The sequence below is a fragment of the Abramis brama genome (assembly GCF_963993115.1).
Source record: "Abramis brama genome assembly, chromosome: 8".
Taxonomy (NCBI): domain Eukaryota; kingdom Metazoa; phylum Chordata; class Actinopteri; order Cypriniformes; family Leuciscidae; genus Abramis; species Abramis brama.
The window spans coordinates 34,866,895-34,881,929 of record NC_139970.1 but is presented as its reverse complement, the minus strand read 5'-3'; the positions used below and the strand labels follow the sequence as shown (position 1 = coordinate 34,881,929).

Here is a 15,035-nt window from a genome sequence, read left to right as displayed (position 1 = left end):
GTTATAATAACAATTATTTAATGACATAAGTAAAAATATAATAAATATGTAATATAGTGCTCAGCAAAATCTCCTCTCTAGCTATTTTTTCTATTCAATTAACATGCTATGGTCATTAAATGGCTTTCCTGAGGTAAATGTAACGTTATGTGACATAATTGTTCTCCTGCTGTTATATTGACCTCTTTCCGTGGTTGAAAAACACTAATTGGTCGATATTATGTATACTTTCGGTAAGTTGTACTGCATCTTTAAATAAAAAAGTAACAGGTGATCGGTTCACGTGCACTTGAACTGAGGCGCTCAGCGATCTGTCACGTCACATTTACAAGCGCCAAACGTATTCTTGTCTAAATTTCGTAATAAAATTGACGGAATCTAAGAGCTGAGAATTAGCTTAATATTAAAAGTACCTCTTTGCTCCACAATTTTTCTGTGCCTGAGAAAATGGATGTGTGGCGTGAGAGCGTGTGAAAAGTGTCAATTGCGTGAGTCTCACGCTCAATGCGTGAGAGTTGGCAGCCCTGTGCTTTTATACTACATTTTCACATCTGTATTGATGGAAACCCTTAAAATCACTGTCAAATGAAAACGTACTTAAAAACTGTCAAGATTATAAAATAATCTATTTTGCTTTAAAAAAAATTGTACATGCCTTTGTTATGATACACTATGATAGAATTTGACAGTAGTTTATGATTATTTTAATACAATAAATGTTTGTGTCTGCATAGTATTTCCATTAATGCATTGCAGAGAATTATATTTTTGACATTGAATGTATTAGGAAAACGTTATGTGCCATACACACACACACTGGTCATTTCTTTGGCACTGGACTAACTAGGACTGAGTACACGTTATCTCATGTGAATGTTTATAAATGTACTGGTGCATGAATTGTGATAATGCCCGAGTTGCTGATTGCACACTCAACCGCCCCACAACAAAAATACAGTCAACTCGGATGCATTTTAGGGTTTAAAATAATCATGAAAATAAATTCACGTTTCTGGTTGTTTTATTTCTAGGCCAAACTCAAGTTGATGTAAATCTATCATAAGCTTTTGGGAAAGAAAAAAACAAAACAACAACAACAACAAAAAAAAAAACTGTACAATGGGACAGGACAGAAAATGAAATAACAAACTTATAAATACAAGAGTGTATCTGTGTCCAATGACAAAACGAAGTCTAACATGCGTAGTGAACAATTTGATGTAATAACATTAGAGGTCAACGTTTCAGGAAACCCAAGGGGCAACTTAATACTTGCAATGTTGATCCTCACAGTTGGCTTTGTCCTTTCATAAACAGATTCATTTTATGAATAACCCCAGTCTAAACTAAAATGATAGTTCATGGTCTGAATCGGTTAAAAACCATAAGAAAGAAACTCTGAATCAAACAAGGGTACGCACACTTAGCATACCAATAAAAGCCACAAGCCTCAGTATATAATACTAAAAGTAGGGTGCTTTTTAAATGTCTGTCCTTAATTTCTAATATGGTCTGGTTCAATCTGAGGACAGGCATTTTGTGAGACACATTTGAGTTTTTGCGCTTTTTTCCCCACATGGGCAACATATTAATAATAACAATAATAATACTGTATTTACAGACTGACCAGATTGCCGACATGGCAAGTTTTCACAAACAGCCAAACTTGGGTCAGTCACGGCAGCACGGGATGGTTATGTCATCAAAACATGCAGGCTATTTGTTAACGTGCAAAAGAGTGCAACATCTTTACCTTAATTTTGTGGGGGAGTGAGAAGCAATGATTGAAAGGTATGTACAAAACACTTAACATCAGATGGATGTTCTCCAGATGAACGGGGAAAAAGAAAGAAATCAGACCTTGAGCCAGAAAGGGTTTATCATTAGTGTCGTAGACACGTGGTGAACTTTGCAGTGTCATGCTTTAGCAATGTAGTAAGAATGCCTGTGGACACGTATATCTTCACTGTCAGTTTTTTAAACAGAAAAAGGAACGCAAGGCATAGTAGTTTTGAAATTTCCATCACAATCCTCTTGCTCCAAGAACAAAGCATAAATCGGTTTCATTCATTGTTTCTTGACTGAAGATGCTCCAGGTCACGTTTTCAACTTCATTCGAGTATTCGTGAACTTTTTAAATGACTGTGTGTGTTATGTCTCGCATGTTTACTTACGAAACCCTTCACTCCCCTCCCCCCCAAAGATAAAAGGAAAAGCTCTACATTCAGAAGTTTGTCCTTGTGTTCTGTAGTGAGGCCCACATTTTTAACACACAATCCATTCTATAATAAAACCAACACAATTGCTTTCACTTTCAACATTATGGGATGTGGTATTGCGGTCCCATGAAATAAAAATTAATATAAGAATGTTTTAATCCTACTTTTGTTTTTTTGGTTGTCATTGTAGCCAAACCTACAAATTACTTCTCTTTTCTTTACATTTATCACTCGGCCAGCCAAATGATCCACTAGCATCAACTGAGATTCAAGTGGGGTATAAGTTAACCCAACTGTGCCCATTTAAAATATCCAAATAACTCAACTAAACCTTTAACACCACTTGCAAACATCAATAAGTTATTACTAATAAATGTAGTTAACGAATCACCTCTTCAGAAGCTGAAGAAAGCCTGTTTGCTAAAATTAAGGAAGCAATGCCTATCACGGAAGATCTGCATGCATTTTCCTCAATTCGAGCCCCTTTACATTCAACATTCCACAGATGGAAAGATGCAACAGAGACTAACTAAGAGGTTTCCAGGACTTGATGAAAAGAAAAGTCTGATTGCAGTGAGCAACACATCTCTCTGGGAAAATCCAGCAAGATTGTGATGAAACAATAAAAAAAGATGTCTGGAGGAGGCACAACTATGTTCCCAAATGCACATGTAGGGCACTGATTAGAGTCCATCCAGCTAGCTGTGAGAGGACACGTCTGAAGAACTGCTGCTGTTGCTGTTGATGGTCTGGGCCCTCTTAATATACAGATTTAGCAACTTCATCTGTGGAAATAAAAGACACAGGGAATTTCAATCCAGCACATGCTAATACTCCTATGTATAGACCTGGTTTCTCTGATAAGAGCATGTTTTTTACACTTTCAACCGTAGTTGTGTTATCTTAGAAGGTCAGGGTTAATATTTACTTTTGCATTGTCTAAAAAAGAGAAAGTTATTTTTTTCTCTAAGGGCAATGCAGGTGGTTTGACAAAATATGATGCAACAAATGTACCACTTGCAGCAACCATACTCAGCACTACACTGACGTCAATATTCTGAATAAAAGTGGGCCGAGTATATTCTGAGTGGGCACTTAGACATCTGTAGACATAACATAGGAAGGAAGACATTTAGTTTTGTAACTTTTCTTGGAGCATTTAATGAAAATTATCCAGAACTTGTCTGCATCATATTTCACCACAAATTTATTTTAATGAGTTATTTGATTTTGAGGTGTAATGTGACCTGAAAAAAAAGTTCAGAATAAATTCAGCCCTTCACCCCCAGTTCTTTTTAAATGTATTGTGCTGTGAACCCCGGGTGCAATGAAAGTGGGAAAAATATAAAAACTTGGACCAGTTAAAACCAGATGGGAGACACAAATAAATAGAGGACTTAGTGATAAGGAGGTTGAACGGGGTGAACCTTTTGGTGGACTTTGAGAGCATGTGAACATACCTTGCTACCTGTGAGCTGGGCCAAGTGTGGCTTCAACTCCTCACCAATCACTGAGTAGATGGCCACCAGACAGAACACACTGGCCTTGCGAACGCTACTCTCCGTGTTATCATAGCCCTGCAGACAGATAGACCATTTTGGCATTAACATCTTCTCTCACACACTCTCACACACACACACACACACACACAAACACGTCTGGTTCACTATCTTTGTGGGGACTCTCCATAGACTTAATGGTTTTTATACTGTACAAACTGTATATTCTATCTCCTTATACTAACCCTACCCCTAAACCTACCCATCACAGAAAACTTTCTGCATTTTTACATTTTCAAAAAAATATCATTTAGTATGTTTATTAACCCATTTCTCTCGTGGGGACCAGCCAGCCACAATGGAGGTGGTCTCAGGTTTTACTATCCTTGTGGGGACATTTGGTTCCCACAATGTAATACAAACCAAATGCGCACACACACACACACACACAAAATCAAGAGCACAGGAGGCAAAAGTACAAAGAAGGCATGCTGGCTATGCTCCCAACGTTTACAATGTTCCAATTTCAAACTACTCGAACTGACATTCAGTGATGTCTCTCTGATAAGATGGAAGTAGGAAATTTAAAACAACTCTAGAGACTGTATAGGAAATGAGAGAGTATTTCGCAAAGAGGCAATTTAAAAATGTAACAAGTTGACAGAAGTTGCGAGATGAACTTTTTTTTTAATCATAAAAAGCTGCCAACATAAAATACTCACTTGTAAGAGGCCAGGGATGATGTCTGGCAGCAGCTGATGCAGGGAGTCCTTGGCAATGCGCTCGACCACTTTGCTCTGCATCTTAATGGCAGCCAGGTTGATGGGGTAGTCTGCGGTCTGTACGATGGGACACAGCACCTTGATGCATTGCTCTGGGTGAATGGAGCCGGCCAATGTAGAGGCAGCCTCTTCAGCTGCCCTTACCACCTGCACATATAACATTTAACAACCTGAGATGTGACAGAAAATTAGATGGAAAAACAACTTCATTTGGATTAGGTCGCAGCACTACAGATTGCTCTATTACTGCTGTATTACATGGAAAGGGAATAAGCACATTTGGGAAATTAACTGGCATAGGGCTTATCCTCCACAGGCCTGTACTTCATTCATTTATTCATATAGGAGTTGGGTTTGGCCATCTTGCTTTAGATGTAACCAAGGTGCTCAGTGTGCACATGTGCAGGTGTTGCATTTAAAATAGGATTAAAGAGACCAATCAGCTCATTTTACTCTCAATGAGGCTGTTCCAAAGAAAAAGTCACCAGGCCAGCTTGATTTCTCAGAAACAATGTGGTCACATGTGAGTGGTATTATGGTGAAAATGGAGTTTGGTTTAAAAAATATATTCATATACTACAAAACAAGTTTAATCTGATCGCATTACTACAATGAAGTCATACAAAACATTACAGAATAATTTTTTATTAATTTGTCTCTTCACCTTTACACATTATTGGGTTACACTTTATTTTAAGGTGTCTTTGTTACATTGTAATTATACATTTAAGTACTGAGTAAGTAAGTAACTACATGTACTATAGGATTAGGATTAGGGTTTGGTTTAGTTGAATGTAATTATGCATAAATTATAAATTATTACTATAAATTAAAAAATTATTACTATAGTAACTGCATGTAACATATGTAACTGACACTGTAAAATAAAGTGTTACCCATTATTGTTATTATTATTGAATATTTTGATATTATTAATAAAAAAGTTCTAGTTAAATAAATGAAAAAAAATGAAAACTGCAAGGAATTATAACAGAAAACCTACTACATTTTCACCCCTTCTATAAAAAATGTAATCACAACGTATAGAACAATACTAGCTAAAGTATGATTTTTGAGTATTATCATAAAGTTGTACTGCTTAAATTGATTGGAGGTTAAAACAGATTACATTCATGAGAGGGCTGATTCTAACCTCTTTATGAGAGTCCTTGTGGGCTTCTAGTGTTTTCATGATGGTGAGTTCTGCATAGTTCTTGAAGCGCGCTGGCTGGTTCCTCAGGATCTCCTTCAGAACCCGTAAAGCCAGTGCTCGGATAGTGTGCTAAATAATCGGACAGAAAAAATCATTACTAACCACTATAAATACATACAGAACTACAAATGCAACTTGATAATGTAAAAGACTTAAAGATTATATTGAATGTGCCAAATGAGCATGCAAGTTAAATGATGCTTTGACTGACATCTTTGTCCCCAAGTGTCTCCAACAGCAGCAATAGGATTGTTTTGAAGTGCTCGTCCCACACAGCCAGGCTGTCTTCACGGGCGATCTTCAGCAGCTCGATCAACGCCCCCTTCCTCTCCTCCACTCGCTCGTTGTGATTAGACAGCTCCTTCAGCAGGTCTGCCACCAAATCTGTCCACAATGATTCAAGTCAGAGCAGAGGACAATCTGCATAAACAAGCTATTGTTCTACTTTAAATTGTACTGGAACACTTTGGCTTTTTTGGCTCATCTCTTTTGAGTATATGATATTCAATATTACTGAATTTTATGAAACCTGTCAAGAACATGTCTAGGACGGTGTTTCACCTCAAATCTAAAAGAAATGCATTATATTTTGCATTAAAAAACAAAAAAACAAAAAACAAGCCTACTTTTAGGCCTGTTTTTAGCATCATGACATTTAAAATAGTGCTAAAATATTAAATTGTTAGGTACTAACATGGTAGTACTTATTTAAAACAAATTCAGAATTAGTTTTTTTTGTATTTTTCCAATTAGCATTTTGTTGTAATTCTATTTTTGTAGTAGAGTTTAATGTATACTTATTGAAATAAAAAACAGTGCATTACAGTTGAATACAATAATTACAGTACTAACAATTATCAATGAAATGAAATAATATAATACAATTTAAATAATATAATGGATATGTTTTCATAAGATTTACCCTTATATGTCATTGTAAGCAAGTACTTTAATTAAAAGTAGTGTAAAATAAGTAAAAGTGTTTTGATGTTAGTTTTAGTTAGTACAGTTGTTAGGAAGGTTTAAGTGTTCATTTAGACTCAGGTTAATCTTATGAGTTACAGCAATGTGTTTGCAAACAGTGAAGTTCTGTTAGTTGCGAAGCAAAACGCAGTGAATCATCACCAGGTTCCCATTTAATTTGAACATACAGTCACCCAATAAACAATCCTACTATCTGACTGTATTGCCTTATATTAGAGCAGCTGGCCTGTAGAAGCTATCAAATAACTCTGTTAGCAAAGCAGCTGTGTCATGGTTGACATCACATGAGAGACACTGAGATGGATGACACTGAAAGAGAGGAGATGGAAGGGGAAGTAAATGAAGAAAAGTGCAACAGTCTTGTTTAATTGTGCAGGTCTTTACCAGGAGTAAAGCCCTTGGGCAGCACCATCTTGTTCTCACCACAGTCTTGCCGACGGCCTGTAGAAGGGGAGGGACAGGAGGGGAAGTGATGACACACAAACTCCACTATCCTAAATGCTACACCTGCATATCTGAAACTTACGCTAATACATACACACACAACAGTTACTTCTGACCCTCGAATCTGATTGGCTGAGAGGTCTTTCCAGCCATGCGATATTCTACCAGTATCACCAGAGGAACCGTTTCATCATTAGTATCACTCCGCTTGCAGAATTTCTCACAGCAATGTGTCATGGCGGAGGAGCAAACTCCCTATAATTTTACATGCTACTCTTGTTGTGTTACGGAATGTAGTTTCAAGAGTTTTTAGGCTAGAATGTAGTTGTTTAAACTCAAACCAATATGCTGTTTATTTATAAAGATAGTGCCTATTTGAAAATTGGCTTCAAAGTTTTCAGAGATGTGAGCTCCAGGGTGAGCTCCAGCTACAGATAGTTTTGACCGAGGGTAAAGTTTCATAACTTTATATTTTTATATAACATTAATGCTGTATCAGAGCGCTGCCTTTGCACTTTTGACTGAATTGCTTAGCAACTTATATAATGGCTATTGTTGTTTAATAAATATTATTGTTCAATAAACAATATTTAATAAAAAAATAATAGTAGTATTTAAACATAGTATTTGGTATTGAGAAACAGTCTGTGTTGTTAGTGATAATGATTTTGACTTACATTGTTACACCATTATGTGTGAGTCAGTAGCAAAGACTTCTATATTGAAAGGGACTGAAACAAGGTTGTAAACAAGGACATTATTTTTTACTTTCAACAACACCTTGTAAGACACAACCAAATTGACCAGCGTCATTTAAATTTTTTTATATGCCTCTTTATACTCTATGACTCTTACTTCTTGCTATTCTTGTTTTTGCTCATAAAGTATTTCTTTACACAATCAAAGACAATGGGTGCAGTATGGAGTACAGACGTGAGAGTGGATGTACAAGCTTTGAGCAGCGTAATGACTCACAGTCTCGGAACTGCTCCACGTCGTCGTCAAAGACGGCCTCTTTCAGGGCACTTTTGTCATAGGCCGTGATCGTGTCTCCGTAGCCATAAGGTGCAAACTCTCTCGACCGTGGCACAGCGAAAGACCGCGGGGACGGTGTGTTGAGCAAAGATGTTTTGTTATCCAAAGCGGTTCGACCACCCTCCACTACATCCAATCCCATCCTTGCATCAGACCCCGGAGAAGCCCCTTCCTTCCCAGTCTAAATCAGGAAGAGTCAAAGAGTGTTAAATATGTGCTGATTAGGGATGCACAATTGGAAAAAAATCTGGATTACTTTGCATTCACATTGTATCTGCAATTGAAAGTGAATTTATGGTCCATTTTAGTTGTGGTAGGCTCTCACCACACTCTCACAGCTATTTTTGGAATTCTGAATAAGTAAATAAATAAATACAAATAACTAAATAGAAAAAGGTATTATTAATTAATTAATTATTAATAATAAAGTAGATGAATAAAGTGTATTATAAAATATTATTAATAATAATTAATGGATTATTTAAATCATTCTTTTTATATTTTTTTCAATTATTATTATTCATATTATTGATTTTATTATTATTGATTTTATTTATTATATTTAATGACCACAATTTGTGATTTTTTTATTATTATCATTAATCATATTATTAATAACATTAATAATAATAATAATAATAGTAATAGTAATAGCAAAAATATATAAAATATGGAAATAAAAATCCCCATCCTTGTGTCCTTGTTCCTGTTGCCCACTGTTAAAGCATAGACTCACAGCATCATCCTTCTTCCCATCACGTCTGATTGGCTCATTCAGGTCCTCTTGGCTGCGGTAACTGAAACTCTGGATGGCTTCTGTGACACCACGCAGTGAGCTAAAGATCTCATCAGAATTCATGTTCTCTGTGTCATACTCCAGCATACTGAAGAGAAAAATAGAGTAAAAGAGGGAATAAACATTGACGTTGAATGGACTGCAACACTCACATAAACAAGTAAGCCAAAGCATACAAAATATTTAAAAAGAATTGAGTGGACAACTCCAACATGCACCTACAAGTGAATACATGGATGCTCCAAACATGGTCAGTTAGTAAATTACTGTGCAAAACCAATTTTAAAATTAAAAATTCCTCCACAGTTTCTTAGTACATTTTTTTCAACCACCATTCACAGAGGGAATTCTGTATTTGGAATGATTTCAAACCATGGCCACTAATATTTGTGCATACATGCCCCTGTTAGGCTGGGAGTGGGTGGGAATCTAAGCACCCATCCCGCCCCCTCCTCGTCATGGCTAGCGGCTGAGTTACCTTGGTGAGAGCGCGCAGCGGAAGGCCCTGAGGGAGGGGCCGGCAGGAATAGAGGAGTGAGACGGAGGAGTAGGAGGAGGAGGAGAGGGAGAGGGGTGCTTTAAGAGCCCATCGACACTCCAACCCCATAACCGACTGTGCCCACAGAACGGCCGGAGAGGGAGAGAACAGGGCAGAAGAGGAAGAGAGAGAGAAAAAGAAAGTGGTCCAGTCGGAGTGTTGTGATGAGCAGCATGGGTTAATAAGTTTAAGAGGACCAGAAACCCCTAAATCGTCGTAAATAAGAGTTTTAGACCCTGCATGAGAGGATGACTCTGCAGGTGATTTGGCTCCCACCCCAGAAATGCAGAAATTCATTTTAAGGGTTTCAGGTTGTAAAGGGATATTTTGAAGAAAGCAACACAGCAAGTCCAATTCAGATGTTAAGCACATGTTAGAGCCATAAAACAGGGTGACAGGCCTTTGAAGGTCTTCGTGCCCAGAATGAGATCATGCTTTAGAATGGTCAGCATATGGGAGGAGGGAGGAGGAAGTGTTACCTGGGTGAAAGACCCCCATGGGAGCAATTTGTAGGTGAGGTTAGAGGACTGGTCCTGCTGGTGGGATGCCGGGGTGGCGTGCGGCCCATTGTATTGCTTGGTGAACCCTTTGAAGGAGACAAACATGAAATAATAACCTTAATCATTTCAGGCTATAGCTAAACAACAGTTCAGCAACAAGACAGAGGCAGAGGCAGATCTTTAACATTGTTTTCTTTTTGTCTTTTTGCCTGAATTGCAGTCAATTTCTGGCTCAGATAACAGTGTGGATCACTTGATGCACTTGAATGAAGAGAGACTAAAACTTCCAAAACTGTTTGTCAAGATTGCGTTTATTTCAAATGACTATAAAATCTGACAAGGGCATCAAAAATTTGACTGGTCCAATTGTTGGGACTTTCATTTCAACAGCTGCCATACTGAGCATTTTTCAACCAATGGTCTGTCTCCTATTACTTAAAATATATTCAAATAGAAAGTAAAAACTTCAATTGTAAATTGTAACTGATCTTTTTGATCAAATAAATGCAGCTTTAGAAAACATAATAGAATGGTCTCAAACGCATTTAAAAGTCTTCTGACCGGTAGTGTTTAGTGAATCTTTTAATATACAATCTCATAAGAGATAAAACAAGAAATCTTACCACGCTGCTAGTGTTGCTTGAGTTCTTCAGATGGTTGTGCAGGAGTTTGGTGGCTCCATCCTGGAATGTTTTAGGCAGAGCGCCCAGCAGCATGGTGAACTCAGGAGTGTTCAGCTCAAAGAGTGAGATCAGCACAACCTGGGCGGCCTGCAGAACACAGCACACCTCATGAGATCTAGCACAAATACTAACACCTTAATGAACGGGAGCACACTTATACATGCTGAGAAAATCCGGCGGCGATAACTCAGAATAGAAAGAGAGACTGTATAAGGAACTGTGACTGCAGTGCTCCAATGACCAGAAGACAACTGGATCTGATAGGTCACCTACACACTAGAGTTCAGTTTACACATCCTTTGACATTTAGGAGACTGGGTCCAGCTTGATTTCCCAAACAAATTCCTGTTTGTCAAAACTCTGTCAAAGCTTTCTCTAGTGTGTAGGTTTTCTCAGTTTCAGGGATGGGAATCATAAGGGACGATTCTTATTTCAATGCCCCTTAATGATTCTAGTTTCCGAGCGATTCAATTAACGATTCTTTTAGTGGGGAAGAAAGAAAACAACAATTCTTAGCATGTTTACTGCCTTCAGTATCATGTAGTTACTGTAGATACGATCATTACAGATTTCAACAGATCAACAAATCATAAATAAACCGTAATATAAAATTGCAATTCTTGATGGTTATTTCTGCTCGGATAAAATACATGCAAAATATCACTTTTATCGTAATGAAAACAGCGGTCTAAAGGCCCAAACAGGCGAGATTCCCAACCCTGTTAAATTTGACTTGCATATTTTGCTCAATTCATAGATAGCACAAATGTCCATGACCCTGTTCTGTTTAATGTTAAACACATGCAAGAACACTGATTCACTCACTGTTATTCTGTGAAAAGAACCAAAAATATCTTAAGCAGTGGAGCATTAACAGCAATTGAAAAACAAAAGGAAACTTTAAAACACACATTTATTGGTGTAGTTATTTTTAAAAAAAAATCTCTGCTCTCTTTAGCCGTCTGGTAGAATTGCATGTTAAGAGATTGTTTTCAGCAGTCACTTCGCAAGGCAACAAGGCAGATTAGAGTGAGGAGAGAGCACACGGTTAGGTGCAGCGGTTACGTGTGGGTTGTTGGTTAGGCCGTTGGATTGGCACTACCTGCTTGCACCTCTCCTCCAGATGACCCTCTCCAGGAAGTAGAGCTGTAGTGCTGGGCCTGCCTGACAACTCCTCATATGCCCAGTTATGAAGGGTCTGGGCCATCATGTCAGGGCAATAGGGTAACAGACAATAAAAGAGAAACTGATGATGACTACTTGTTGCCTTTAGGCAGCAACTGATATTGGGAATAAATGTCTTGTATCTGTTCATTGTGATTAATTGATGTTAAACCTACATTTTAAAAGTAAAAATCTTGCAACGAAGATCAGAAATGATTCTTAATGGGATAGTTTGTTATTTAGAACAACATGAGGGTGTATAATGGTAAATGCTGACACAATTCACACAATGAATTTGTGAGAATTAACCTTGAAATAAAAAAAGCTTTTTCAATAAAGAGCTCAATCCATGTCATCTTATACTCCACCATTACAGCACTGATTTGAGCACTGTTTGTAAGCACATCTCCATAGAAACTCACTTTTCTAACATCAGAGCTCTTGGGTTCTGTGGTCCAGGTGATAATGCGAGACACGGCTAATCTCGTCTCACTTGAGTTCACAAAGTCAGCAGGGTCCATCTGCCGTGCCAGGGACTCGATGTACTTCAGGATGGCCACCTTCACCTGCATTATAACATCAAGAAAATAAGGAATAACAGGCTCAGCGAACTGTGAATTTGCAGCTGGGGTTTCGTAAGCAGTATTGTACGGTAACATCATACCTTCAGATTGGGGGTTTGAGTCTGATCAACAATGAATCTCATTAGAATATTAAACTGTTGGTCGAAGGGGAAAGAATCTCTAAAAGAGGGGGGAAAACAGAAAAAAGACATTATCCTAGTGGCACAAAAGTTATAAAAGAACAAAAGCGTAGTGAAGGTAAAAAATCTCTTGACTAGGACTGTCACTAGAGACTGACCGTGTGATGTCCAGAGCCTTCTGGACCTTAGCTTGGACTGAGCCCAAGAGGTCAGCTCCCATTTTCTTCAGCAGCTGAGTGAGCAGTACAAAGAGCCAGTCCTGGAGATCCTCTCTGTGCACAGTGATGAAGTCCACTAGAGTCTCCAAGAACATGCTAAACACCTGGAAGTAGATCATCCAACGTCTCACCAATGCTGCGCTGCATATCATTTCATAAACATACTAATGGATTTATATGCCTTTCCCACAAATGTATTAGAAAACTACATTTCTACATTCACTCAACAAAATGTGAATGGTGCTTGGCCGTGCAAAAATTGCTGCCATTTTTTTTTTTTTTACAAAAACTAGGAGTGTCTATGGTATCTAAAATTGTAATTAAAATAAACTTTTTTGAAGGGGGTGAAAAAAAAATACAAAATATCTTTTGCAGGTATTTTAGAGCTTATTTTAAATTATTTCAAGTCATCATGAGGTCCCCTTGTAAATTTGCTGTGGCCCCTGGCCCCCTGGTTCCCTGGTTGAGAACCACTGTTCTAGTTTAATGAGTTCTTGTTTAATTGTAAATCTATGAGATTTTTGGAAGGTTGCCTGTAAGCCGGTTCTAATCACTTATAATAACATAAAATAATAGTACAACAGGCAGGATGATTTGACGCATCATTCGTGATGGTGTGACATAAGAATACAACATAATAAATCTATTTATATAAAAGAATAGTTTAGGTATTTGTAAGATCCACTTACTCTCTATTGTTAAAATCCACACCAAGGCAGACCATGCAAACAACAGGAAAAAACACATTCTATTAGTGCAATCTCATTCCATTTTTTTTAATAACTACACAAACACACTGTTTGCCAGACAAACTTGTTAATTTTACAGAATCCATAGTGATTAAAGCTTCTTATTTAGTCTATTATAATTTCACATAATACAACAATTTCACATGATGCAAGTAATCCTTCATAAAAACCTTTATATGGACTGCTACCATTAATCCAGCCATTGGTAAGTAGATTAAGTCTGATCAAAGCAGCCATTGTGGAAAGTATGCATCATCACACAGGTTACCTTGCTGTGAGGATCTGCAAACATCCTGGTGAAGATCTCACACAGCCTCTTCAGCTCCACACGGCTGAAACACACAAAAATATGGATTAAAGGCCTGTTCACTAAAAGAATAAAACAGAAAAAGTATAAAAAGCCATTGCAAGCCAACTGGGATTTTGCACATGCATCATGAAACCTAAAAAATACAAAAATGAGCAACAAAATAAAACTTGCTAGATACCGACTGGTTATTTTCTACTTGTTGTCTTGGAGGAAAATGAAATGACACTAAAAAGAACCAAGAGACCATTTGTGTCCCTCTGAAGGCCCCCACCTGAGAATGCGCTGACTCTTTAGCAAGTTCTGCAAACCCAGCAGGCCCTCCTTTCTCTCTGACCAGTTAGAACTGGCGCAGTGATTTAGCACCTCGGCGACGTCCTCCGTCTGACGCAGATAGTGAGGAATGCCTCCATTACGAGAGCTATAGGAACGCTCTGAGCAGGCACTGGATGCGTCACTGTTGGCATCGTCATCCGACTCGTACCTCCTTCTCACAGGCTTGCGCTGAGGAGAGGATGGAGCAGGTTAGTAGATTCAACAGGACAAAAGACCAACACAGAGAGTTCATTCAACAATTTACTGCGGATAACTCAACTTAAACATAGTAAGTATGCTGTTGATATGAGAAAGCCATGCAGCATTAAAAAAATGTCAAGAGTTTAGGTTCTTTTATCACTAACCTTGGGAATTTGGCCATGTAAACATGTCAAAGTTTTAGGAGTGACGACCACATTTAAATGTGGGACATCATAATTTAAAATATCGATGCATACAGAAAAATACATAAGTCACTCCTGAATTTATGGTTCATAGTGATTTTCACAACGGTTTTGGTGTACTGAAGCTGTAAACAAGAAACATGGATGCCAACAGTTTAATGTGATTGCTAACCATTATCTAAACTACTGTTAAAAAAAATGTAAGGGCAGTAAGATTTTTTAAAAATAATTAATACTTTTATAACGCAATGATGCATTAAACTGATCAAAAGTGACATTTATGATGTTACCAAAGATTTACACTTCTTTGTTCTTTTTAACTTTATATTCAAAACATCATGGTTTCCACAAAAACATTAAGTATTAACGGTTTTCAACTGTGAAAATAATAAGAAATGTTTCTTGAGCACCAAATCAGCATCTTAGAATGATTTTTGAAGGATCATGTGACACTAAAGACTGGAGTAATGATGCTGAAAATT

At 37.6% G+C, this 15,035-nt stretch overlaps 1 protein-coding gene across 8 annotated transcripts in view; it reads right to left on the bottom strand.

Annotated features, from left to right (window-relative positions):
- Positions 1-1,003: 1,003 nt before the first annotated feature.
- The window catches only part of clasp1a (cytoplasmic linker associated protein 1a), a 68,935-nt gene continuing 54,903 nt past the window's right edge, over positions 1,004-15,035 (bottom strand). For 3 of the 8 annotated variants that reach the window (XM_084121822.1, XM_084121821.1, XM_084121825.1), the window contains 16 exons: positions 14,109-14,338; positions 13,796-13,859; positions 12,719-12,882; positions 12,522-12,600; positions 12,280-12,423; positions 11,796-11,891; positions 10,634-10,780; positions 9,990-10,096; positions 8,913-9,060; positions 8,117-8,357; positions 7,082-7,138; positions 5,925-6,097; positions 5,654-5,782; positions 4,441-4,647; positions 3,680-3,796; positions 1,004-3,004 (listed from right to left, as the gene is read on the bottom strand). In XM_084121822.1, the coding sequence (XP_083977948.1) occupies positions 2,918-3,004; positions 3,680-3,796; positions 4,441-4,647; positions 5,654-5,782; positions 5,925-6,097; positions 7,082-7,138; positions 8,117-8,357; positions 8,913-9,060; positions 9,990-10,096; positions 10,634-10,780; positions 11,796-11,891; positions 12,280-12,423; positions 12,522-12,600; positions 12,719-12,882; positions 13,796-13,859; positions 14,109-14,338 (2,190 nt within the window). In that variant the 3' untranslated portion in view covers positions 1,004-2,917. Of the gene's footprint in view, positions 3,005-3,679; positions 3,797-4,440; positions 4,648-5,653; positions 5,783-5,924; positions 6,098-7,081; positions 7,139-8,116; positions 8,358-8,912; positions 9,061-9,450; positions 9,586-9,989; positions 10,097-10,633; positions 10,781-11,795; positions 11,892-12,279; positions 12,424-12,521; positions 12,601-12,718; positions 12,883-13,795; positions 13,860-14,108; positions 14,339-15,035 lie in introns of all 8 variants that reach the window. The other 5 variants (XM_084121819.1, XM_084121820.1, XM_084121826.1 and 2 more) reach the window with 3 other exon arrangements.